The 27,417-nt window shown below is 44.4% G+C and overlaps 1 protein-coding gene across 1 annotated transcript in view; it reads right to left on the bottom strand.

Moving 5' to 3' along the window:
- LOC108798945 (A disintegrin and metalloproteinase with thrombospondin motifs 2-like) overlaps nt 1-27,417 on the bottom strand; it is a gene marked incomplete at its 3' end in the record, with an annotated part of 345,605 nt that overhangs the window by 212,416 nt on the left and 105,772 nt on the right. The window contains exons 8-9 of the mRNA XM_018570755.1: nt 15,218-15,323; nt 5,117-5,260 (exon numbers count right to left, since the gene is read on the bottom strand). Of these exons, the coding sequence (XP_018426257.1) occupies nt 5,117-5,260; nt 15,218-15,323 (250 nt within the window). The remainder of the gene's footprint in view (nt 1-5,116; nt 5,261-15,217; nt 15,324-27,417) is intronic.

Genomic DNA, 27,417 nt, shown 5'->3' on the forward strand with positions numbered 1-27,417 from the left:
TTTGGCAGCTTTGGCACCCAGGAATCTCAGCCAGAGGGACAGAGGTTCCAGGATAAAAGTAGTTGTACAGGGAAAAAGCTGACTTTTCAGCTTTTTCTAGGTTTTCTGGAGTGTAGCTGTAATCTGGGACTCTGGAGATTTCTTACAGGGCTATTCACAAAAGGGTGAAGAGTTTGGAGAAGGCAGGAGAAGTGAACAATCTAGGCCAAAATAGCCGATTTGTAAAAAATTCTTCAACTGAGAAGCTAGTTCAGTTGTCCTAGATCAGTGATGGCAAACCTATGGCACACATGCCACTGAGGGCATCCAAAAGGCCCCTCTGGTGGCACGTGAGTCTAGATGCCAGTTGCCAGGGCCCGTAAACTCCAGGTTCTCACCTGGGGTGCTCTGCGCGGGTCTCCTGTGTTCCTCGGGTCTCCAAGCCGCATTTTTAAAGATGGCTTCCGCAAATAGCGGTGGACATCTTTAAACCTGGCAGGTGCCCAGATCCTATGTAATATATTGCAATATATTAAATGAAAACCATCTTGTGGTGGTCCAGTGGAGGATCATTATTATCTGCATAATACTTATCGCTCCCTCGTGGTGCCGCTGCTCACATGCAGGAGCGATTAGTATGGTCTGCATCAGCCAGAATTGCAGATCACATTCATCCTCCACTGGACAAACAGGATAATCCCCAAGTGCCCCACTGGACCCCAGGGATACAGCCCTCTCCTGCAAAACAGGTAAGCAAGAGAGGGGGCAAATGTTGTGTGTGTGTGTGTGTGATGTGTGTGTTTTTATTGAGTGTATAAATGTTTGAATACGTGTTTCCCTATTTTGCCTAAGGCAGTGATGCTGAACATTTGTTAAACCCTGGTGCCTAAACTGCAACACAATACCAAACTTCTTTTCAGTGTTGGCACTTTCAGATACATTGATTTTGTGTTGGTTTGGGCACTCGGGTTCAAAAACGTCCGCTATCACTGTCCTAGATTGTTCACTTCTCCAAACTCTAAACCCTTTTGTGAATAACCCTGTAAGACTCTTGGGTGGGATGAAATCTCCAGCCCTGGGGTCAGATGCTGCCAATTACCAGACTGGACTGATCAGGTGGCTGAGACCAGCTCTATTATTAATGAGTCTGGACCAGAGTTGAGAGGGAAATTGTTGGTGTGTAGGTGTGCAGGAGGCACTCAGATGCATGCAAGGGCCAGGCCCGGCGCTACCGCAAGGCAAGTCAGGCGGCCGCCTGAGGGCGCTGCAGGGTGAGGGCGGAAAAAACAGGGCATTTTCAAATTCCCTACTGGTCCCACGTTCACCTTCTATGAAAGGGCCTGCCACGATGACCAATACACTCCTGGACTAATTTCCTCCATATATGACTGTCTATAGCTAACCTCACTACTAATCCCCACACCTATATATCTGCCTGGGAGAGAGACCTGGGTTACCCCATTGATGAAGCTGACTGGCAATCTATATGGGAAACTACCAAATCCAGCTTCCGGAGCGCGACCGCACTAGAGACCAACTACAAACTACTCTATCGCTGGTACCTTGTCCCTAGTCGTATTCGGGCATTCGTACCGGGACATACGGGGGAGTGCTTCCGAGATTGTGGAGAAGTGGGGTCCTATATACACACCTGGTGGTCCTGTCCGACAGCACAGGCCTTTTGGCACCGTGTACTGGACTTCTTGGCAAGCCTGGTAGGTAAGACACTACCGTTTGATCCGAAGGTGGTATTACTCAACCTTCCTCCAGAAAGCATAACTCATGCCAATCATAAATTTCTGGTGCATGGTTTCACGGCGGCTAAGTAATCATTGGCGAAATCCTGGAAGTCTCCTGTTATCCCTTTTGCTGAAGTAAAACGCAGACTCCACTGGACTTTCATTAACAAGCGTATCACTGCCAGGCTAGAAGACAAAGTCGCACAATTCGAGCAGACGTGGCAACCATAGATCCAATATCTCCAGTCGCAGTCATTTGACAGCAGTCTGCTACCACTTTAAAAAACTATGCTTTAACAATGAAAATCCCCCATGCATGCCCAGGATTGAACCAACCCTGGTAAGCCCTCTCTCCTCCCCTATCCCTTCCCACCCCGTTCTTCTCTAATCTTTCTCCTTTCTTTCTCTTTCTCTGTCTCTCTCCAACTGCCCTTCTTGGGCGCGATATTTCATAATTGACGTTTGCAGTGGTTCAGTGCGCTCTCTCACAGCACGAATGGCGGTCCTGTTATGCAGTGCCTCGCAAAGGAACAACTCCCTCTGTTTAACCCTGTCAGTTTGCCAGGCCCCTCAGTATTCGGGTGGAACCTGTCACTAACTTGAACAACACGACGGGCGAGCCTACTGCACCAGCAATAACTGTTATTGTGTTTAACTCTAGAGCTGTGCCTATCCCAACGCTTTATGTACTCCCTTGCACTGCGTGCTGTACGTTGTAACCACATGTTTCCACTGTCTTAGCAAAAGTGTCATGTTACGTTAAAATCAATAAAAATCTTTGATTTAAAAAAAAAACAAAAACAGGGCATTTTGACAAGTACTTGTACTTGTCAAAATGCCATGGAGGGGCGCAAAAATTCAACTTTGCCTGTGTTGGCAAAAATCCTAGCACTGGCCCTGGCAGAAGCTGGGCCTGAGTCTGGGGGGGCCCAGTAGACCCAGGCAGAAGATGGTGGCAGGAGATGTACGAGTGGTAACAGATGGTGGAGGGGCTGTCGGCCGACCGAACGACAGTGAGGCTGGAGTGAAGCAGAGTAGCCTGCAGGCACATGTTGAGGCAGTGCTGGGGCCTAGGCCGGGAGGACCCAGCGAGCAGATTCCTGGTCACACAGCCCGATGCCTCTCCCAGCTACATGATGTTCCCGCCGCGAGGAGGAGGAGATGAGGTGATGCTTTTATAATCTGTATGTGTGCCTAAGTTCTGTGACATGTTTGTAGCCCTCTATTCTGCATATCTGTATAGAGTATTGCTGGGAGTTGTAGTCCTCCATAGCCATTACCATTCTGCATTTCTGTATAGAGTATTGCTGGGAGTTGTAGTCCTCTATAGCTGGTGTCATTCTGCATTGCCCTATAAAGTATTGCTGGGATTTGTAGTCCCCTATAGCCAAAGCCATTCTGCATTGCCATATAAAGTATTGCTGGGAGTTGTAGTCCTCTATAGCAGCGGTCAACAACCTTTTTGGCACCAGGGACCGGTTTGGGGAAAGAACATTTTTCCAGAGAGGGTCGGTGGCACCCGAGGTACCTGTTGGACAGACCCAGCCAGTGACACACGGGAGGTGTGGAGTTTCCAGTGTCACACAGGTGTGTGGTGAGCCGCTTGGAGCTGGGAAGGCTACTGAGTGATACTGAGGACTGTAATCTGAAACCGGTGAGATATGAGATGCAATTTTTCTGAAAGACAAAAGGACTTTGTGTTTCTTTATGCTGAAGAAAAGCTTATTATTTGAAGTACACTAATTGTCGACGTTTGTGTGAATAAAGGCTGTCCTTTTTATGTTAAGATGGCTTCAAGAGGAGTGGTCTCTAAATACTCACCATTGTGCTTAATCTCTCTCTCAAGAGTAAAGGGTAACTGAAAAAAGGGGGTGAGGCGGGTGGGATGACGCCCACGAGCCGACAGGTGAGAGTGGGAGATGGAGCAGTTTAAATGTGTGGGGCTCCTCCCACAAATCTGGCTAATTAGTCTATCACATATCTATATATAGATAGATATCTATCTATATATAGATATATATCTATATCTCTCTCTCTCTATATATATATATATATATATATACTATATAGTAATGGCTAACATTTTGCAACAGAAGCATAATACTAAAATGCCCTACACACAATACAAATGTTGAGTATTTATTAAAAGGAACTGAATACTGCCAATCCACCTGGCATTTTAGTTAATAAAACCATTCCAATGCACTTAAATCGTATACTCTATGGTAAAATTAAAGCTTACCTAAATCCCAAAACAATAATTTTTATATATTGCAGCTTACCAGTCCTTGGATGTGGTGGTTGCATTCATTTTCATTTTCAGGCTAACAACATTTTCAGCGGGTACAGAAAATACCTGCTGATCTTACAAGAAAATGCAGTACCCTTGCAACTTCCTGTAAGCATAAAAGGTAGCACAAACATTCGTATTTTTTGGTGTTAATTATGTGTTAATCCACCATGTAACAGAGATTAAAAAAGGCAGACATGTTTGATGTTTAGCTTGTGTGACCACCATGGCGCATGTCATTCAAAAAATAAGTGAAGAAATTAATGAAGTCATGGAGGGAGAGTAAGTGTGTTATGCGCAGAATTACCAGGTGAACATAAAGAAAAACTAATGCAGCCACTACATCTAAGAATCAGTAAGCTGCAATTTATTACATTTTGGTGTTTTGCTTTTAGGTTAAAACTTTATAGGACATGATCACCATATTTAAATACATAAATGGTCCATATAGTAAGCTTGATGCCAAATTATTTACTTTAAGGTCACTGCAAAAGACAAGGGAGCACTCTTTGCGTCCGGAGGAAAAGAGGTTTAACCTTTGCATACGGGAATGATTCTTCACAGTTAGAGCTGTGAAAATGTGGAATAGACTCCCCAGGAGCTAGTTCTAGCTAGCTCAGTTGATGGTTTAAAAAAAAAAAATCTTGATGTATTCCTAAATGCACAGAATATTACTGGATATTCAGTTCTTGTGGGTATATTAAGCACCAGAGATTGTTGATCCAGGGAATATCTGATTGCCTTATGGGATCAGGAAGGAATTTTTCCCCCTGATGGAGCAAATTAAACCATGCGTTATAGGGTTTTTGTTGCCCTCCTCTAGATCAACAGTGGGTAATTGTGGACATCATGTTCTGTTTCATGTTTCCTTCTCTTTTTTTTTTTCTTTTTTCTCCTCTCATCTCTATAGGTTGAACTCGATAGACTTGTGACTTTTTTTCAACCTGACTATGTAAGAGCTGTGATGAGCTGCACTGGTTGGAAATATTAATGAAGTTTAAAAAAAAAGTATAACAGGTAACATAAGCAAGAAAAACATTCTAAATGTGACATAATTAAGCAGCTTGTCTTTGAATCCAGAGACATTAAGAAAAATGTGACTGCTCACCTTAGGTAACGACTGAGCTCTTGCTGACTACATCGAGACCAGTGGAAACGGTGAAATGCAGCTTGTACAAGAGGTGCCATAATGCTTCCCATCCTGACTTCATCTCCACACCTATTTCCTTGCCCATCATGTTCCATTCCTAACCTAGGATATGCATATATTAAACTATGAGTTACAGATAAACATATCAGATACACAATCATGCCATGAAGTCATCACGTTGGACAAGATGACATAAATGCAAGATACATTAAGATACTCATATCATGTTGCTATACATGAGGAAGCAATGGACCTGCATAAAATGTGATGATGTCTGTGGTCCTTAAACCGACAGAGCCCAGGGGAGAAGAAGTTACAAGGACCAGTCTAGCAGTTTGGGGGCAGCCAGTGGGACCCAAGATCAGGTAATACAGCTTTATTTGAGCCCCCTAGGCAAAACAAGCACATAACTCTTGCAGTGTGGGGTAGCCCCATTCCAAGGTTAAAGTTTTTGTTTGCCTGGAGTTCTTTAAGCATCAACTTACATATTTAAAACTCTGAATGCCCGTTGTAGGACCCATTACCTCACTTTTGCAGATTATCACCTTAAAGGCTGCATGGCCTATGCAGAGAACCGACAGTCTGTGCTCTATTTTGACTGATTTAGGATCCCTAAAACTAGCGCATTCATTGGATGATGACCTGAAACTGCCCTAAAGTATAGTGGTAGACCCTGTTTACACCTCAGTGCATGTGTCAGCAGGCTACCATTATCTATGGCAGGTGCCATATCCTGCGTTAGGGATAAAACATATCTTGATTACTCTAAAATCCTTTCTTGGAATACATTACAGGACATAGGAGGATTATTCAGATATACTGGGCTTTGCTGCTGCCTTCAGGAGATTGGACATGGGCAAACAAAGCTGAAAATGCAGCCCAGTATAACCCCTCCTACTCCCAGCATGCCTCCGTTTTATAGCAACCGATAGTAGTAGTAGCAAACAATAGTAGGTGTGAACTACTATTGGGAGAGGAGGGACTTTTGTTCCTTAACCTTGTAAATGTACGTCATCCGCTGGAAGTGGTTATACCGTTCTAAACAGCCGGCGATTGCTGTTTAAGTACAAGCAATCTGGCGTATGTACAAGTGCAGGATTGCTTTACGGTGCTGCACCGTGTCCCCCTCCTCCCCTCCGCCAGTGCTGCCGTCGACTTCCCGGGCCCCCCGTGCTGATCTCTCCTCCGATCACCAGACCCAGAAGTGATGTGCATTATATCACTTCCGGTGTCACTAGGCACATTTTCATAGAGCCAGAAGAAGAAACTGGTGAAGCAGATCTCTGCTTCATCAGCTTCTTTGGGGTCCCTAGGTGACATTGGGGGTCTGAAAGACCTCTGATGTCCATCAAGAGAACCTCTCACATTATATTTGCTATTACATAGGGGGCTTGTTAGCCCCCTATACGATAGCAATAAAGCTGAGTATAAAAACAAAATTTGCAAAAATAAAGTAACAGATAAAGAAAAAAAAATGCAAAAAAAAACATTTTAAAGTCCTCCGCCCCCACGTGCACGCACATACAGCGCAAACATACGTCGGATGCGTCTACGTGAAAAAACTAAAATTGCACCACACACGTTACATATAGTCGCGAGCGTCAGAGAGAGCAATAATTCTAGGCCCATCAATCACTGTTAGCACTAAACTGATGAGCCATAAAAGTGTTTATAGTGTCGCCTATGGGAAATTTTGGTTATTGTAGTGTTTTGCGGTTTCACGGACGCACACAGTTTTAAGGCTTGACATGTTTGGTATCTATTTACCTGGCGTGACCCCATGTTTTATATTTTACCCAAAAAATTGGGTATTATATTCTGTTTCTGTGCACTAAATTTCATTTTAGTGTATTTTATGCTAAAATACTTGTTTTATATACATTGGCGCAAATACCGTGCGACATAAAAAATTGTATCTAGTATCTTTTTATTCTACAGGGCCTCTGCTTTCAGAAAATATAATTTTTGGGGGGTCTGAAGCGGTTTTCTAGTAAAAAATGCAGGTTTTATAATGTGTGTGCAAATGTAAGAAATTGCTCTGGACAGCAAGTGGTTAATGTACTCCAAAAAAGCTCAAAAATCCTATTTTCATAAGTGTACATTTAGGAACACAGGGAGGCATTGTTCAGGTATGTTGAGACATCCAAAAACAGTTCAACTAAGACCCCTTAGGCAACAGGGCAAAAAAAAAAGAAGGCTAACAGGCCCCCAAAACCAACAGATTAACAGAGATGGCTCAACAGAGCTTAAAGAGCCATCTGAAGAACCTTAAGACTGAAGTTGGGATTAGCGGAGGCCAGAATGTCCACCTGGTAAACCTTAACAAATGTGTGAACCCGATTACAGCCTTGCAAATCTGAAAAAAGATGCCTGATGCTAAAAAGTCCAACAAGCACTTATGAATCTGGTGGAGTGGAGTTTGACAGGGAAAGGGACAACCTTGCTGTTGCACTCATAAGCTTGAACGATGAGTGATTGAATAACAATAGTGGAATGAGAAGCAGACTGTCCCTATGGAAACGTTAAGGAATGACAATAGAGTATGAGACTGTCTAAAGGGAGCTGTAGATTAGAGACAAACTTGAACAGCATGTCCCTTCAGAAAATGGTGGGAAATATCCTTAGGAAGTTTTGGAGCAGGACAGATAGATGGTAGAGCAGTTTCTTGGTTAAATGTGAAAGGAAGACACCACCCTGGAAATAATAGAGGTCCTGGGCCTCAAGGATGTTCAGCTCCATTGGTCTGGTGTGAAGGTGGACATATGAAACTGCCTCCAAGGAGGACAACAATTAGACCCAAGACCCTCAAGCAAAAACAGAGGGTGGGCTAACTCCTGGATGGCAAAGTCCAAATATGTGAGTGGAGAGTCTGGAGTTAAGAGTGGAAAATCAAAAACGTTGGACAAGGCTATGACTGACTAGGTTCAGGCACAGATACTCCAAATGAAAAGATGGTTTTAGAGATTTAGAATCCACCCAGAGTCTACACAGTCCTTTAGATGCTGGCTAATAGAGCCTAACTTGACTTTTCCCCCAGAAGAAGGTTGTCCAAATATTCCACTATTGTGATGTCCTGAGAGCAAAGTAAAGCAAGAACAGGGGCTAGCATCTTGGTGAAGACCTGAGGTGCAGTGGACAGACCAAAGGGAAAGCCAATAAATTGGTAATACTGCTTGGGGATTTGGAGGACTTGTGGCTCTAGGACTTATAACAGAAATTAGTTCCAGGTTTTGCCTTGGACCTGGAGGCCTGAAAGAAACTAAATGAACTCTTCTTAGCCCCTTTTTAGGTATACAGTTTCCCAGATTGAGATTTTGCCTTTTTTTTCTGGAGCCATGGGTACTTTTCCCCTCTGGTGACCTCCTTGATGAAGTTTTCCATTGAATCAAAGAGGAGTTTCCATCAAACGTTATATGTAAGAGGCATTTCTTAAACTGGTGCTCTACAAACCAACATATGAGCTATAGTTTTCTTTGCATGTGTATTGAGAGAAGTCCCATTCTAGATATTTTGGTGTAAAATTCCACTACCCTGTCAACACAATAAAATAGGGTCACAGGCATAAGTTCCAGCTGCAGGAGTACAGAAGGATCCATTAGGATAGAACCAGGATCCTGGGACATGACCTTAGACCAGAAGGTCTGGCAACTGGACACAGTTGCAATGGCAGGTTGCAGAGCAGGACCTGCAAGGGCCTTAAAAAGGGCTTCCTGACTTTTTTTTCCACTGGGAATTTAAACACAGGGATGTCTTCCACAGGGACAGTTAGTCTTGTTAAGACAGGAAATAGCCAGGTCCACCAGAAGGACAGTCCACTTCTTTCTCCATGGGGTATTGCTGGGCAAAACATTTAAGAAGAGCAAAAACTTTATTCAGGTTAGGCCAATCACCATACAAGACCAGTTGCAATAAGGAATGCACTGGAAAACTCTTTAACAGGCTAGTGACATTTTAGAGAACTCATACTAATAACCTTAGTGTCACAGATCAGCTGCAGAGCCGATCTGTGTCTTACTGTTTGCATATGTATTTTACCTTTTGCTGCTGTAGGTCTGCTGGCACCTGTGGTTCCACAAGCTTGTGCTCTGCTCTTGCTGCACTGACGTAGCAGCTGTGGGTGTTGCCCGCTTCACCTGATGGTTAACCCCTTCGTGACTGACGACGTACAGTGTACGTCGCCAGCATCGGGGCTGTTTAAACAGACTCCCGGCGACTTTTGCCGCCGGGAGTCTGTTTAAACTTGTAGAGCCGACTGTCGGCTTTACAACAGAAGCGATCCTGGCGACTTACCTGACAGGTGACACTGAGGGTCTTTTGGACCCCCAGCATCACCTTAAAGAGGACCTGTCACCACCATCTGCTATTACATGGGGGGGGGCTTGCAAGCCCCCCCATGTGATAGCAGTCAAAGTAAAGTAAAAAAAAAAAAAAAACAGTTTTTAAAATTAAAATGAAATAAAATAAATCTAATAATAATAAAAAAAAATTTTTTAAAGTCCCCCGCCCCCGCGAGCACGCGCGTCGCCACGTAAACACGCGTCGGGTGCGCCTACGCATGAAAACGACGAACGCGCTACACATGTTGGGTATCGCCGCGCACGCCGGAGTGAGAGCAATAATTCTAGGGCCAGTATTTTGGGGTATCTCTAAATTGATGACCTGTGGGGGCTTTTAAAGCGTCTTTTATTGACTTTTTGGGGTACTGCAGTTTTTCGCCGTTTCACGGTCGCACGCAATCTGTAAACTGGGCATGTTGGGTATCGTTTTACTCGTTGTAACCTCATCTTTTATATTTCATTAAAAAAATGGGTAATTTGTTGTGTTTTGGGGCATTTAATTACATTTGTCACTAAATTTTGGGGTTTAATAAGGAGTTGCGCTAATATTGCGCAACATAAACATTTTCAACTACCACCATTTTATTCTATAGGGTCTTGGCATTCAGAAAATATATAATGTTGGGGGGTTTTATGTCATTTTCAGGCCTAAAATGTGGAATATAACATGGGTGCAAAAAATGAAAAAAGGGCCTCAGTCATGAAGGGGTTAATATACCTTCCTTCCTGCTACTTCCTGTCCAGCCTCCCATGTGTCTCCCTATTTAAATCAAACTCAGACCAGTTTCTGGTTGCTTGAGCAACACTTTTTCCTGAGCCCCTTTCGTGCTTACCTTCCTAACCTGACTTTTCGTGGACTGATCTCTTGTGTACCTACTCGGCTAGTTCTCCTGATTACGTTTGTCTGCTGCCCGCCCTGTCCTTGGCTCGTTATCCGGCTCTCCTTTTGCTCCATCCTGCACTGTGTCTTCTGGTACTCTCCTCGCGAGCAGGGTGAACCTGAGGGTCGTGACCTGGGGTCAGCATGCAGCTATGTCCAAACTCCCGTGAGGGGGTCCCTGGCAGAACACCGGCTGGCACTTACATTCCACACCCTGGGGGATCCCGTGTCACCTGTGGGCTCACATCAGTAGTACCGTGACAGTTTGCTCAAGCCATGAGCTCCTCGGAGAGTCAGTCACCGGCCGAAGACCAAATGCAATACCTAGCTCAGAGACTTAACTCCCAGCAGGCAAATCAAGAGCAAATAATGCTGTTTCTACAGGATCATACCTCACACCTGGATCGTCTGCAAGCCGCTGTAACCTCGACTTCTTCAGTCCCCGCTTCTGCCTCATCGGCACCCGTGTTACCTGCAACACCTGGCAATCCCTGCCTGCGTCTGCCACCACCCCCTCGTTTTTCTGGTGACCCTAAGGCTTGTCGTGGCTTCATTAATCAGTGTTCCATCCACTTTGAACTTTCCAGGCCCCATTTTCCAACAGATCGCACCAAAGTGGCACATCTCACCTCCCTCCTTTCTGGTGAAGCCCAAGCTTGGGCCTCCCCACTCTGGGAACGACAAGATCCTATCACCTCCAACCTCTATGCCTTTTTGGATGCATTCCGGAAAACTTTTGATGAGCCCCGCAGAACGTCTTCTGCTGCTGGGGCCCTCCATCTTCGTCAGCAAGGAATGACAGTCGGCCAATACACAGTTCAATTCCGTACGCTGGCCGCTGAACTTACATGGAATAATGAGGCTCTTACCGCTACCTACTGGCAAGGCCTATCTGAGCGTGTAAAAGATGAACTCGCTGGACGCACTATTCCTACCACGCTTGATAATTTGATTGCGTTGAGCATTCAAATAGACATACACTTCCAGGAGCTAGCCCTGGAAAGATCCAGATCCAGTCGTTCGCCTTCTGGCCGTCCAGCACAGGTTTCCCAAGAACTTATGGAACCCTCTCCGTCTCCAACCTCTCAAACCTTGGAAGAAACTATGCAGGTCGGGCGAACTCGCCTCACTCACACCCGCCGCATTGGTTTGGGCTTGTGCCTTAACTGTGGCCTTAAAGGACATCTTTTGAACTCCTGTCCAGCTCGTCCGGGAAACTCCAGGGCCTAGGTCACTCTGAGGGAGGTGATCTAGACCGATCCTTTAATTCTGTCAGCTTCCCTCGTTTCACCCTACCCGTGTCTATCCATTGGGCTCAAAATGCTTATCAACTCTCTGCATACAACTTGGGCATTCCCTTTGTTGCCCTGACTATACACCTCTCCGTGACTGCAGTAGATGGCTCCTTCTTGGCAATTGGCCCCATCCGGTTTCAAACCCCTCCTATTGCGTTACACATTGGGGTTTTGCATGGTGAGGAAACTTCTTTTCTAATTCTGCCTAAATCCTCCAGTCCCATCATCCTGGGCCTCCCATGGTTGCAGAAACACTCACCGCATCTAGATTGGAACTCTGGACAAGTATTGGCTTGGGGGCCTCAGTGTCATGGCTGATGTGTGTCCAAGGTACTACCACCTCTTTCCGTCCCTCTGGTTGAAACCTCCACAGCCCCCGATTTTGCCTTCCAAATATCAGTTCTTCAATTATGTTTTTTGCAAAAAGTCTGCTGATCGCCTTCCTCCTGACAGAGACTATGACTGCTTCATTGATCTGTTACCAGGAACCTCTCCTCCCTGAGGCTGAGTCTACCCTCTCTCTATCCCAGAAACACAAGCCATGTCTGCATACATTCAGGAAAACCTGCAAAAGGGTTTCACCAGGAAATCCAATTCACCTGCCGGAACCGGGTTTTTCTTTGTATAAAAAAAAAAAAAGATTGTTCACTCCGTCCATGCATCGATTACAGGGGCCTTAACGCTATAACCGTGAAGAACCGATAGCCTCTCAATTTTATTTCGGAACTCTTTGACAGACTGTGGGGTTCTCATGTTTTCACTAAATTGGATCATAAAAGGGGCCCACAATTTAATAAGAATCCGTCAAGGAGATGAGTGGAAGACCGCCTTTAACACCAGTGACAGACATTGATTAACTTGTGATGCCCTTTGGCCTATGTAATGCCCCAGCTGTCTTCCAAAACTTTGTTAATGAGATCTTCCGTGACCTTTTGTATGTCTGTCTTATTGTATATCTGGATGATATTGTTATTTTCTCTCCAGACTTGCACACCCATTGTCTCCATGTGAAAGCTGTGCTGCAGCGACTGCGGGACAATTGTCTCTATGCTAAGTTAGGAGAAGTGCCTATTTGAACAAACACAAGTTCTATTTCTGGGCTACATAATCACATATCAGGGTCTGCTCATGGATCCAGCCAAACTTCAGGCAATCTCTGAGTGGCCTCAGCCCTCTGGTCTTAAAGCCACCCAACGCTTTTTGAGCTACACCAATTATTATCGCCAATTCATTCGTAACTATTCCACTTTGGTGGCTCATATTACATCACTTACCGTAAGGGTGTCAATGCCAGGTCCTGGTCCCCTGAATCCATTGATGCTTTCCACAAACTCAAGGCAGCCTTCCTCTCCACCCAAATTCTCCTACGTCCGGACATTACGAAACCCTTTTCTATGGAGGTTGATTCCTCTTCAGTAGGAGTCGGTGCCGTCCTACTGCAAGCTCAGAAGGGCAAGTCTCAGCCTTGCGCATTCTTTTCCAAGAGGTTTTCGGATGCAGAAAATAATTATACCATTGGGGACCGTGAGCTACTAGCTATTAAACTAGCTCTTCAAGAATGGCGACATCTACTAGAGGGCTCCCCTCATTGCATCACCATTTATACTGAACATAAAAATCTGCAATATTTACAATCTGCAAAACTGATCTCACAACAAGCTCGCTGGGCTTTCTTTTTCGCCCGGTTCAACTTCAACATTACTTTTAGTCCTGGTGCCAAAAATGTTCGTGCCGATGCCTTGTCCAGGTCATTCGATGTCAACGATTCTGAGAATCACCTAGATCCTGGCCCCATCATCCCTTTGCACCGAATTCTAGCCACTACTCAGCTCCTGCCCACGCAGCCTCCTCCAGGTAAAACATTGGTGGTGCCCACACTTCATCCCAAACCCCTTGCGTGGGCAAATGACTCCAAGTTCTCTGGACATCCTGGTATACATTGTACCTGTGACCTTCTTCAGCATTACTATTGGTGGCCCTCTCTTCGTAAGGACGTCAAAGAGTACTTCAAGCTTGCACGGTTTGTGTCCAATCCAAGTCTTTCACGTCCGCCCCAGCTGGGCTGCTCCTCTCCCAGCTCTACCTACAGCTACCAGTCTTGCCATGACTTTCATCCAGGAAATCTTTGTCTCCACGGAATGCCTTCACACATTGGGGGTGATTTACTAACCTAAACACACGCACGCACTAGGCGCGTGTGATTTTTACACAGCAAAACATATTTATCAACCAAAAAGTCTCTAAAAGCATATTTCCACTAATGCCATATATGGAAAAATCATGCACATGATGCATATATAATGCTGCTTCACAGTTTAGACAAAAATGGTTAGCTCATGCATTTACATTCCTGCATTCATCAACGCAAGCAACACAATGTAGAGCTAATTTACACAACATCACCTTGCAATTCATGCAGGGCTTGGACACACTGCTGGGTGTGTACACACTACAAAGGTGTCTAGATTCCACCAATAGATCATGCTGGGAGGGAACACACTACAGAGGTGTATACTTGTTCATGGCGTGTTTATAAGGTTAGTAAATCAACCCTATTGTCTCTGACAGGGGAGTTCAATTAACAGCTCAGTTTTGGAAAGCCTTGGCCAGCTCATTCGGGATTAAATTGGATTTTTTCATCTGGCTGTGGTTGCTTACCAAAGAAAATAAACTGTAAGACTTTGATCATCTGTTGTTCTAATATACCTGGAATGTACAGTAATTTAACTGATTTAAACTGGAAGCTTAGTTGGGTTTTATTGTACTGACTAGCCACATTAGGTCACAACCCTAATGTGCAGACGCATTACAAATTATCTTGTTGAGAAAAGCATGACTATGTTATTCTGATGTGATTTGGATTTTTATTTCTTTCATTTGGATCCATCCAAATTTTCATTTCAGAACAATTGTTTTTAGTTATAAATTAACTTAATATTTTATGGGGTATTTTGGGGTTTGATTTTGGTCATTTTAGTTCTGGCACCATGTACTGTCCTACAGCTCTTATGGACTCTCTCTACTCCACAACATGAAGTCAAATGACTGTGCCTGTAATGTAACCCCCAACAGCCAAAAACAACATCTGATTGGCCAGAGAACAGTCATGTCCGATTTAGTTTAGTTTTAAACGAAATTCAGACGGATCCAAAATTGTCATTAAAACGTACATTCGGTTTCATTTGCATTCAGACATATTTGAATGTCCGAATTTAACAAAATGAAAACAAATAACCATTTGGAATGAAATTAAATAGGGAGGAATGGGGGCTGCATGTTATTTTTGCTAAAGTGCATCTTTTGTCATCACATGAATTATATTTTTATATTTCTAATACTCAATTATACTGAAGCCAGAGTAAACATGAAGGTGACTTTTTTAAAGAAAAATAATGCTAGCCCAGTTGCATTGCATGGCATTTTCTAAATGCATATAGTTTTCTTTCAAAGTTGTGTTATGGAGTTTATAGTTTTATTTCTGGTATCTAGAAACTATCATAAAGGTTTACTAAGCATATTACCCTAGGGAAGGAAAATGAATACTTACACATGGCCAGTTTCATGAGCTACTACAAATGCCGAAGAGAACCCATCTTCATGATTAAGTGTACAACTTCGTACTGTGTTACACATTCCTGTCACCGGCGCATAGCCTAAAGAAAAATAAATTTAAACAGTCATGAATTTTAAATAAGAACACATTTTGTCAAGGTCTATATAATAACAGTATTATCATTAAGCAGTACAGTGTGGCAAATAATTATTTAATCCCCTCCAGATATTATACGTTTTCCCACTTATAAAGAAATGAGAGGTCTATCATTTTTATCATATGTGTATTTAATGATAGAGACAGAATATCAACCAAAAATCCAGAAAAAAACATAATACAAATGATATAAATGTAATTGCAGTTCAGTGAGTAAAATATGTATTTTATCCCCAAGCAAAACATGACTTATTACTTGGTGGAGAGACCCTTGTTGGCAAACACAGAGGTAAGGCATTTCTTGTAGTGGGTTACCAGGTTTGCGCACATTTCAAGAGGGATTTTGGCCGCTCTTCTTTTTGTTAAATCAAAAGTTTTTATTGTTTTACAGTATAAAACTCTTATGGAAGAGTATCAACAAAAGAGCATATCAAGGAGTATTGCACTGGATGTTACACATAATATCACTACAGCTTGGCCGCTCTTCTTTACAGATCTTTTCTAAATCCTTAAGGTTTCTTGGCTATCACGTGGCAACTCGAAGTTTCAGCTCCCTCCATAAATTTTCTATAGGATTAAGGGCTGGAGACTGGTGGTAAGTTTCGGGTCCTTGTCATGCTGAAAGACCCATCCACCACCCATCTTCAGTGTTCTGGCTGAGGGAAGAAGGTTCTCATCCAAGATTTTACAATACATGGCCCCGTCCATTGGCCCCTCAATGCGGCAAAGTCAGCCTGTACCTTTAGCAGAGAAACAGCCCCAAAGCATAATGTTTCCACCTCTGTGCTAGATCGGAGGGATGGTGTTCTTAGGGTCATAGTCAGCATATTTCTTCCTCCAAACACTGCGAGTCGAGGTAATGCCAGAGTTCAATGTTGGTTTCATTTGACCGCAGCACTTTCTCCAAATATTTCTCTAAAATCATATAGATTTTCATTGGCAAACATCAGAAGGGCCTGTACATGTTCCTTCTTGAGGAGGGGGACCTTGCGGGTGCTGCAGGATCTTAATCCAGGGCGGTGTATTGTGTTACCAATGTTTTGTTTGGCGACTATGGTCCCAACTGCCTTGAGAACATTCACAAGCTCCTTCTGTGTAGTTCTGGGCTGATCTCTCACTTTTCTCATGATCATCCTTACCCCATGAGGCAAAATCTTGCATGGAACTCGAGACTGAGGACAATTGATGGTTATTTTGTATTCCTTCCATTTGTGAATAATCACTACAACAGTTGTTTCCTTCTCACCAAGCTTCTTGCTGATAGTCTTGTAGTCCATTCCAGCCTTGTGCAGGTCTACAATCTTGTCCCCAACGTCCTTTGACAGCTCTTTGGCCTTGCTCATGGTGGTGAGGTTTGAATGGAATAAAGAGATTCTGTGGACAGGTGTATTTTATCCTCATTATGAGCACCTTCTTAAATTGACAGGACTAACCTGTGTACCACATAGCCAGTCTGTGGGAGCCAGAATTGTTGTTGGTTGGTAGGGGATCAAATACTTATTTTACTCAGTGAACTACAACTCAATTTATAACATTTGTATCATTTTTTTTCTGGATTTTTGGTTGATATTATGTCTTTCATTTAAAACACACCTTTGATAAAAAAAATTATAGACCTTTAATTATTTGTGAGTGGGCAAACTTACAAAATCTGCAGGGGATCAAATAATTATTTTCCTCACTGTATATTATAAACTGTATTACAAACAAAATTAAGAAAAAGTCAGTGCAGGTACATAATTACCCAGGACATGATATGTAAAGATATTAAGTCGCATTCAACTGGACTTGGTCTTGTAATGTTGGAGACATTTCACAGCTTATCCATGCCACTTAGGGCTTGTTCACATATTCACATAGTGTACATGTGCCCGTACAGTGCACAGTGCTTTCCGTTCTAATATTATGTTTATCAAGTTCTATGGGCACACCACAATGTGATGTAAATGTACTTTTTTTAAGAGCACACCAATGCAACGCAGTGGTGTGAATTGTGCCCACCCGTGACAAGGCAAATTGCGTTGTCTTGTGTTTGGGCCGCACTGGAGAAAACAGCCAGCACGGCCTGAACACATATGGTGTGAATGGGCCCTTAGTTCTAATGAGTTTTACGAACATATCCCGCCAACATTTATGTCCTTGCAGTAACTTAACACAGAAAAAAAAAAGGAGTAAAAAAGGTGTTGATGATTATCATTAAAGATATGCTGGCTTCCAACTACTCTTTGTAGAATGTGATACTGTGAAGATGATACTGGGGGTAAATATATTATCTTGGGAGCACTAATACATAATCACCCTTATACAATTATAAATATTTACTCCTCCAATGTAAATCATGAATCTATTTTGAAATAACTGCTCCAGTGGATTAACCAACTGTAACAGAGCCACCTTATTCTTTGCAGAGTCTTTAGTGAATTGTACCTTTGATTCTATGAGCACAAAGAGGAGAGGCTCACACACCCTTCACGACCTACTGAGAGCTAAAGATCTTTATGATACATAGTGGAGCCTACTTGGGTCAGAGAAATACTACACTTTTTTTCCACACACCAATATGCATACTCTCAGCTTCATATGATCCTTGTGGACAAGTATACACTCCAATATATTGGCAAGGCCCATATACGGCTCATACCATGATCTAACCCCACACCTGTGACAGTAAAACTTTGGTCAGATTCCAAGCATCCCTTCAGACCTTGGAGACTAAACATTTCACAGAATCCAGCACATAAGCAGTAGCGTAATCATACTTAGGATCGTTGGGGGCAGAACAAAATTTTGCTCCCCTCCCCATTATATCACCACCCCAATCCCCCCACCCAACCACCCTGTCCCGCTGCCACTAAATTACTGACAGCATATTAGTGCACTGGAGCACTGACAGTATATAAGTCCATTGGATCACTGACAGCATATAAATACATTGAATCACTGACAGCAGATCAGTGCATTGGATCACTGACAGCATATCAATATACTGGATCACTGACAGCATATCAGTGTATTGGATCACTGACAGCATATCAATACATTGAATCAGTGATAGCAGATCAATACACTGGACCACTAAAGCATATTAATACACCAAAACACTGAGCGCATATCAATACTTTGGATCAATGACAGCAGATCAATACATTGGATCAGTGACAGCAAATCAATACATTGGCCATTGGATCACTGGCAATATACCAATACATTGGATCACAACAGAGTAAACCAAATGGTGATAAATCCATGTTGGTAAATGCCGGGCTGTATACAGGAATCAAATAACAAAGGGATTAAATCAAGGCAAGACCTCTCATTAACACTGTAAGTGACCCTGGTTGGAAAATGAGAAGGACTTACCCTGCCTGGTCATTCAGTGCAACTGAGTCATTTAACCCCTTCCCATTTATTAAAGTGATGTAAATGTAATGTAAAGTCAAAACCTTTCATTTATTTTTTTTAATTCTGTTTATTCAGTTTTACATATTTTTCACAAATACAACACATAGGCAGACTCAAAACACCTACTGAGTAGGGGTACACACTTCTGTTGAAAACAGAAAATAAGAATAAATACAACTTGGTAAAAGTACAACCCCAAACCTCCCCCCTCCCTCCTTCCAAAAAACAGTGTGCCACCCAAGCCCTAGGTCAGAAGCAATTACATATCGGTACGGAGAACAGGTTAAGAAGTATAGCCGAGCCCACACCTAATCCAATAAGGAGGTGGTCATCCTGAGAGTATGATATACAAACAATAAGGCAGAGTTGATGGGGGGATCAGTCACATCAGCATGTTTGGGAACCAGGGAACTAAGACACTAAATGGGGACAGGAAACAATGGGTGACTAGATCACCCTATCAATGTACACTAAGCCATGGTGGCACAAGTATCAATCCAGCATCCCCAGACCTTGTCAAATTTCCTGAGGCATCCCCTCTTAAGGTAAGCTGTCTTATAAAAATGCAGGGAAGAGTTAACCAAGTGCCTCCAGTCCGAGACTGATGGGAGATCGCTCTGCTTCCAACTCAACACCACCAACATCCTCACAGAGAATAGCAACACCCCAATGAGAGTACTGTAGTGACTGTAGCCCCAGCAAGCACACCAGAATAGTCATCGGGATCTGGTGTGCCGTGATTTGGGAGACAAAGTCAGTTACTTCCTTCCAGAACCCCGATATCCCTGGGCAGCTCGAAAGAACATGACAGAGATCAGCCCGCTGAGCAGAGCATCTCCAGCAAGAGGACGAAGCAGCACGATAAATCCTTGCAGGCTGAGCAGGCGTGTAGTAGACCCGATGTAATATTTCAAATTGAAAAAAAGTCTGTCTCGTATCGAAACCAGATGAGAGAAAGGGTATCCCCAGGCAACCTCCCAATCCTCATCCGAGAGGTCCGGTGCATCTAATACCCACTTCAGCTTGCAAGGAAGTTTATGGATGCGCGCCTCATCCAATAGGGTGCGGTATACCACCGAAAGAGGTTTCCGCAGACCATCTCGCCGAAGGATAGGTTCCAAAAGGAGAGATGCTAAGGGGACAACTCCTGCCCCCCATCTGAGTCTGAAAATCTCATTAGCGCTCCCTCAACTCATCAAAAAGAGGAGATCAAACCAGTCACCGCAGATTTTCACTCCCGGTGAAAATCTTCCATTTGTTGCTTTGAGGTATGGCACTCTCCCTCTAGACACTCGCTGGCCATGCTGGACTCTCTGAGCGACACATCCTTCCCAGTTTCTGTTGGAGATGGCACTCTCTCTCTGGACGCTTGCTGTCTCTCCTGGCCATGCTCTCTCCTGGCCATGCTGGATCCTATCTCCAGGCATCTATGCTTGGCCCCACCCCTCTGCAGGCAACCTCCATGGTACACGTTCAGCAACCCTGAGTTCACAGGTGTTGCTACCGACAACTGTGCATCTGCTGTGCCTCTGTTCAGCCCCTCGCTCTCTCCATGCAGTCTGAGCGGGCTTCTCAGTTGCTGGGGTTAAAGCTGCACAGAGCTGGTTGTACCAGTTAACAGCAGACTCAAAGACTAGCACATCTTTCTCTCTCACTGGTGCAGCTTCCACATGTGGCGTTATGCTTTCCAGCCACCATGCTTCTGCAAGGATTTTTGTATACCAGATCTTTTCTTTTGAGGGACCCATCACAGCAGACACTCAGTTTGTGCGATCCACAGCACTTATGCTCACTCCAGCAAAATAGAGTGCTGCTCCTTTAAGAGTCTCACTTGTCTCATAGAGTTCACAAGAACTTCTTTTGCAGGGACTCCAGTCTCTGCCCACGTCATATAAAAGGCACATTGTCCCTTTTAATGTCAGTCCTTTACATTCAAACAGCTTCTGCGAGAGGTAGCGCTGGCTGCCCGCATTCTCCACCACTTGTGATGTTGGGAAAGTTAGCACAAATGGCGAGCGCTTAAGGACCAGTCTTGAAGCCGTTGTAACATAAAAAGGGCAGTCTTTATTTTCCTCCATAACAGAAAAGAGCTTTACTTCAGCAGTACAACATACAGTGTGCTTGGAAAATAGATAATCTCACCATTCTCAGGTTGTCCTGTTCAGTGGCTCTCTCAGCCTCTCCAAACCTTCCAGCCTCCCAGGCTGTTCCTCGTGTGTCTCCAGCACACGCACCAAACTTGGCTTGCCCTGTGTGTGCCTGCAGCACACACAGCCACCTGGCTCTCCTCTGACTTCTGGGTGGAGTCCTCCTGACTCCTGAACACCTATGTTCCTCTTTCCAGCTGGAGCCCAGAACATTAGCCAGCACCCTTCCCATAAGTGCTGTGCATAGGTATGCAATTAGGTGCTGGCCACTACTAAACAATGGACCCAGAAATGGAGATTTCATCCCTCCCAAGTCTCTTCGAAATCTCCCAGGTCCAGGATCCCATGCCAAACCCAGAAAACCCGGAGAGAACTGCAAAGCCAGTTATTTTCCGGCAAAATAATTTGTTTCCTGGAACCGCTCAGCTCCTCCTGGGTGACTGCAACCCGCAGTTCTACCGTGATTTGTAGTTCACAAACACGATTATATGGTTTTTTGATTCACCTACTAGCGCTCTTCAGACCCAGCGGTCTTCAATACAGCAGCTTTTATTTTACATCACAATATTTATTCATATTGATGTGTTGACACGATACTGCAAAGTCAATGTGATGAATTTTTTGTGTAAGTAATGTGTTAAGGAAACACTATTTTGGTTTAATTCACTGCCACCTGTATGATATACAGCTAACTCCTCCTTCCCTTCATTAGCCGAGGAGTTCAGCCTGTTCGGGGGGCCCAGAGAGGAAGCAGAGGGCCCGCAGCTCCTTCATGCAAATGCCCCTCCCTCCCCCGCCGCTCTGCCACCCGTAGCAGTAGAACAGGGGTCAGCAACCCCCGACACGCGTGCCCAGCCTGGCACGCAACGTTATTCTTTATCATTTGTAGTTGACAGCTCGAGCCGGCTGTCAATTACATTCCTGGCCCGCCTACCTCCCTCACATGACTGAGCGGCAGAGGTGCGCTGAGGAGGCCCTCAACTTCTGCGCAAGCGCTTGCCTGGAGGATCCCTCAGGATACCAGCCCGCGCAGACAGGAGCCGGCTCACCCGACGGGATGATTACCGCACCCTGCCCGACAGGAGGATTTCAACACTATCCTGCCAGAGACCACAGAAAAATTAAAGGAGCCAGTCGATCACCTGGAATATACTGTATGCACCACATGTATACTGCTCAACTACATGAATTTTAGCCCCCGTACCAGCACACATGCAGTCCCTCACAAATGCACAGCAGTATATTGATCCACAAAGAGTTTTGATTTTATTCCTGCTCTAACATGTAGGACAGGAATAAAATCAATGCTATTTGTGGCTGACAATACTGCTGTGCACTTGTATAGGTCTGTGTGTGTGCCTAATATGCCTTGGTCCATGTAGGTAAGGAAGACTGCTTCTAAAATACTTATTTTTTCAAGCAGGTAAAATTGCAAACTTGTCAATCATACAGTGTTTGTGGCTGATATGCAGGCTAAAATGTGTAAATTGGTAATGGTCTGCATTACGTTGGTGCTGATCTGTGATTTACAGTGCATTGGGGGTGGTATGTGATTTACAGTGCATTGGGGGTGGTATGTGATTTACAGTGCATTGGGGGTGGTATGTGATTTACAGTGCATTGGGGGTGGTATGTGATTTACAGTGCATTGGGGGTGGTATGTGATTTACAGTGCATTGGGGGTGGTATGTGATTTACAGTGTGTTGGTGCTGCCCCAAGGTCTACAGACCTCAGGCCAGCAACACCAATGCCTTGCTGCTCTGAGGTCTGCAGGGCATTGGGGCTGCAGGGCATTGGTGCTATTGCTCTGAGGTCTGCAGGGCATTGGTGCTGCTGCTCTGAGGTCTGCAAGCAATGCTGAATACCACGAACTATGCAGGACTGCAAGTCCCAGCAATACATTATATTAAGTAGGGATGCACCTGTGTCAATAATGGGCATTTTCACAAGCACTCGTACTCGTGAAAATGACCCAATACTAAACGCAGATACCGGCACTGGCGAAACTACCAGGGCTCGGTCGCAAATGCGACTGATGCAGCCCTGGTAGTTTCCAGTTTGGGGGGCCCAGAGAGACCAGAACACTGACATTTGCCATGTGTTCCGGAGATCACACTGCGGCCGGGGGCGTACCTGCGTTGCCATTGACTTTAATGCAACAACACGCCCCCTCCTGCCCCAGAATGCAGTGAGGCGGCCGGGATGCGATCCAGTGCGTTCCAGCACGAATCGGGCCGGAAGGCACTGGAACTGGTGTGAACTAGCCCTGAAAGTCATAACATACATAGAGGGGGATTAATCAAAACTGGAGCAGACAGAATCTGGAGCAGTTACCTATGGCAACCAATCAGCATCCACCTTTTATTTTTAAACCTTACCTGAACAAATTGAAGAGAGAAGCTGATTGCTAGGCAACTGCTCCAGATACTTTTGCTTCAGTTTTGATAAATTCCCCTCATACTGTTTGAGGGGAAGCGGCGGCCATATTGAGTGGGGCACGTGAGATTAATAACGTGCTGGATTAGTGGGATCCTAGTTCATTTTATTACTTCATTGCTGTGCTGTATGTGTATAGGCCAATGTAGTTGGATCTGTATATGATAGGGTTCAATATTGCGTTGGCCCATCCTTTGCCACTATAACAGCTTCAACTCTTCTTAGAAGGCTGTCCACAAGGTTTAGGAGTGCGTCCACAAGGCTGTCCACACGGTTTAGGAGTGGAAATGTTTGACCATTCTTCCAGAAGCACATTTGTGAGGTCAGGTACTGAGGTTGGAAGAGAAGGCATGGCTTGCAGTCTCCGCTCAAATTCATCCCAAAGGTGTTCTATCAGGTTGAGGTTCCTCCACCCCAAACTCGCTCATCCGTGTGTTTATGGACCTTGCTGTGTGCACTGGTGCGCAGTCATGTTGGAACAGGAAAGGGGCCATCCCCAAACTGTTCCCACAAAGTTGGGAGCTTGAAATTGTCCAAAATGTCTTGGTATGCTAATGCCTTAAGAGTTCCCTTCACTGGAACTAAGGGGCCAAGCCCAACCCCTGAAAAACAACCCTACACCATAATCCCCCCTCCACCAAACTTTACACTTGGCACAATGCAGTCAGGCAAGTACCGTTCTCTTGGCAACCGCCAAACCCATACACGTCCATCAGAGAAGCGTGATTCGTCACTCCAGAGAACACGTCTCCACGTCTTTAGAGTGCAGTGGCGGCGTGCTTTACACCACTTACACCACTGCATCCAACGCTTTGTATTGCACTTGGTGATGTAAGGCCTGGATGCAGCTGCTCGGCCATGGAAACCCATTCCATGAAGCTCTCTACACACTGTTGTTGTGCCAATCTGAAAGCCACATGAAGTTTGGAGGTCTGTAGCTATTGATTCTGCAGACAGTTATCGACTTCTGCGCACTTCATTTTACATGGCCTACCACTTTGTGGCTGAGTTGCTGTTGTTCCCAGTTGCTTCCACTTTGTTATGATACCACTAACAGTTGACCGTGGAATATTTAGTAGCAAAGAAATGTCATGGAACACCTGAATCCAATTATTTGGAGGGGTGTCCCAGTACTTTTGGCAATATAGTGTATTTGGTTTATTTTTGGTCTGTTTATACATTTGAGTTGGTTTGTCTTTTCCATCATGAAATAAAGCCAAAAGCGCTGTGGACGAATCCTGATATTGAGTGTTATGTGTACAGGATTGCTAGGGGTGCTGCCCTACATCAGCCGGGGAAATTGTAACACTGGAAGACAAAAGAGACAGCAGGGCGCCCAACCTAGTGCAGATAATCCTTTTAATTTTAAAAGACATAAAAAAACAGGAGTGCAATAGTACTCACAATGGTAGATCAAATAACAGCGTATATGGATGATTTCAGAGGAACAGCAGTTCTGAACGTTCTGAAGGGGGCGTGACCCCGGAAACGCGTCAACGACGCCACAATCCAGTGGCACACAGGCTGATTGCAGTCTTGAAACTGCTGTTCCTCTGAAATCATCCATATACGCTGTTATTTGATCTACCATTGTGAGTACTATTGCACTCCTGTTTTTTATGTCTTTTAAAATTAAAAGGATTATCTGCACTAGGTTGGGCGCCCTGCTGTCTCTTATCTTTTCCATCATCTTTAGACTGGGAATCTACACTGAGGTGTTTTTGGTATACTCTGTATTAGACATGTGCAAAACAAAAAAATGTGTTTTCAGACGAAACAAATGAAAACGAGAAATGTTTTCATTCGTTTCGTCAAAGGAAACCTTTATTTTTTTTAAAATAGGTCTTTATTAAGATTTTATTTAAAGCATAACCAAGTACAGAATCAGTATATGGTGATGCAAACAGAATAAATTATTAGTACAGGAAGATGACAATAAACATCAAACCAATGATTGACACTTCGGTTTGTTAGTCACATAGAAGCAAAACCTGTATCTTACATGACACATGCAGAAGTACCATAAATTAACGAGGGAATAAATCTAAGAAAAAGTTTTAAAAAAACACTGCGACAGGTATAGCGTTAAACAGCAGTGATAAGGTTTACAAGAATGTAATTGTAATATAAGGGATGTGAACTTGATAAGGGATCAGTCATGTAGAGGATATGTATCTTTCTATGCGTACTCAGAGTATCTAGAGCGAGCGAATGTAACACAAAGTGCGGAGGACAGCAATGTAGCGCAAAGTGCGGAGGACAGCAATGTAGCGCAAAGTGTGCGGAGGACAGCAATGTACCGCAAAGGACAGCAATGTAGCGCAAAGTGCGGAGGACAGCAATGTAGCGCAAAGTGCGGAGGACAGCAGTGTAACGCAGAGTGCGGATGACAGCAATGTAACGCAGAGTGCGGATGACAACAGTGTAAAGTGAAGTGAAGTGGTGGTGGGGGGGTGACAGCGATGTTTCTCCCATGTGAAGCCCCAAACAGCCTTGATGTGTCTTCTCTGTCCCTACTCTGCTAATATACATGAGCAGCCAATGGCAGTGCTGCACTCTCCCTCTTAGCCAATAGCAGCTGGGGTGGGCGGAGGAAGATACAAGTGGTTGCCGACTGCCAAGGAGCCCGTACAGCAGGGGTCTCAAACTCAATTTAGTCGGGGGCCACTGGACAAATTTTTTAGTCCCGTGGGGGCTGCTACTATATACGGTACCAGTGTTAATGTCTGTACATGTTGCAAATTAATGATTGGGTGACAACCTGCTTTCATTCTGTGGTTCGCCAGTTGTATGACTAAATAACAGCGGCACAAGTGGTAACATTTCAAGACTAAGTTGGTGGTGTATGATGTATACGGGTTCCGCACTCATTCTCCTCCATTAGAGAGTGTTATAGTGGAACCCCAACCTGAACCACCTCCTTCCAAAATTAACTTATGAATTGCTGTGCTGTTGCTCCGCAGCTGTGATCCATTTCATACAAACAAAGCGCTCAGCTGTTACAAGTTGTCTTAAATATGATGGCAAAATGAGGATAGGAAGTGCCCTAAATAGATATAATATATGAGCCAGAAGGAACATTTTAGTCAAGGTAAAGGTGCCCATACACCTTACAAACATTGCACGACTTTCGTTGTGCGATAGTTGTAAGGTAATTAAAATCTCGTACGATCTGCCCATCTTGGACAAGCAGATCGTACTTGCGATCATCGCAAGCTCTCCCCGCCGAGGGGAGGGCTTTGCAATGACTCCAATGCTAAGCGGGCAGTGTGCGCTTGCGATCTTACGATTTTCGGCAGGTTTTCCAGCGTGCTCGGAAGACAAAAGATGTGCGACCGTACAATAGAAACGGTTGCACGCCTTCCATACACCTGCCAATTATCATACGATCGCGGGATTCCCCGTGATTATCGTACGATAATCGGCAGGTGTATGGGCACCTTAATATGTCTGGCCTAGGAGACAGTAGAGCGACAGAGATCTTTGCAGATGTCTATAAAGGACATGTCAACCTTTGTAAGTGATTGCCACTTTTTGTATTAATGTAATGGTGCAATGAGGATGTATGTGTGTGTGCATTTTCAGTGTTCACAGTGCTGTTTTTCTTACTTTTTTGGGGGTACTGTTTAATGGGCCAGAGACCTAGACATTCAAATTTCCCTCCACAGGAAAATCGATCTGTCTCTGCTCAGGATCGGGTTTTTATTTACTATGCTGCCCGTAGTGTGAGATCTTCGTTTCTCACAGAGCAGCAGCAGCTAGCCCCGCCCCACTCTCATGCACGAGCACAGTGGGGGAATCAGAAGCCGATCTCAAAGTATTTGCAGCAGCTGAGAGGAGAAGACAGAGCCCAGCCGATGAGTCATCCGCACAGCATAGAAGACGGTTCCGTTCTGGGGAGAAAGAAGCTTCTGCTGGACTCCTAAGCCTTAGTTCACACCAGAAACTGCATCACAACTGCGTGCATCTGCGATCCATTTTGATGTGTTTGCAATGTGTTTCTGATGCGTTTTTGTTCTGCACTAGAAAATGCTAATTAGGCATGTAGGTTA

The sequence above is a fragment of the Nanorana parkeri genome, unplaced genomic scaffold (assembly GCF_000935625.1).
Source record: "Nanorana parkeri isolate BGI_ZX_2015 unplaced genomic scaffold, ASM93562v1 scaffold1591, whole genome shotgun sequence".
Taxonomy (NCBI): domain Eukaryota; kingdom Metazoa; phylum Chordata; class Amphibia; order Anura; family Dicroglossidae; genus Nanorana; species Nanorana parkeri.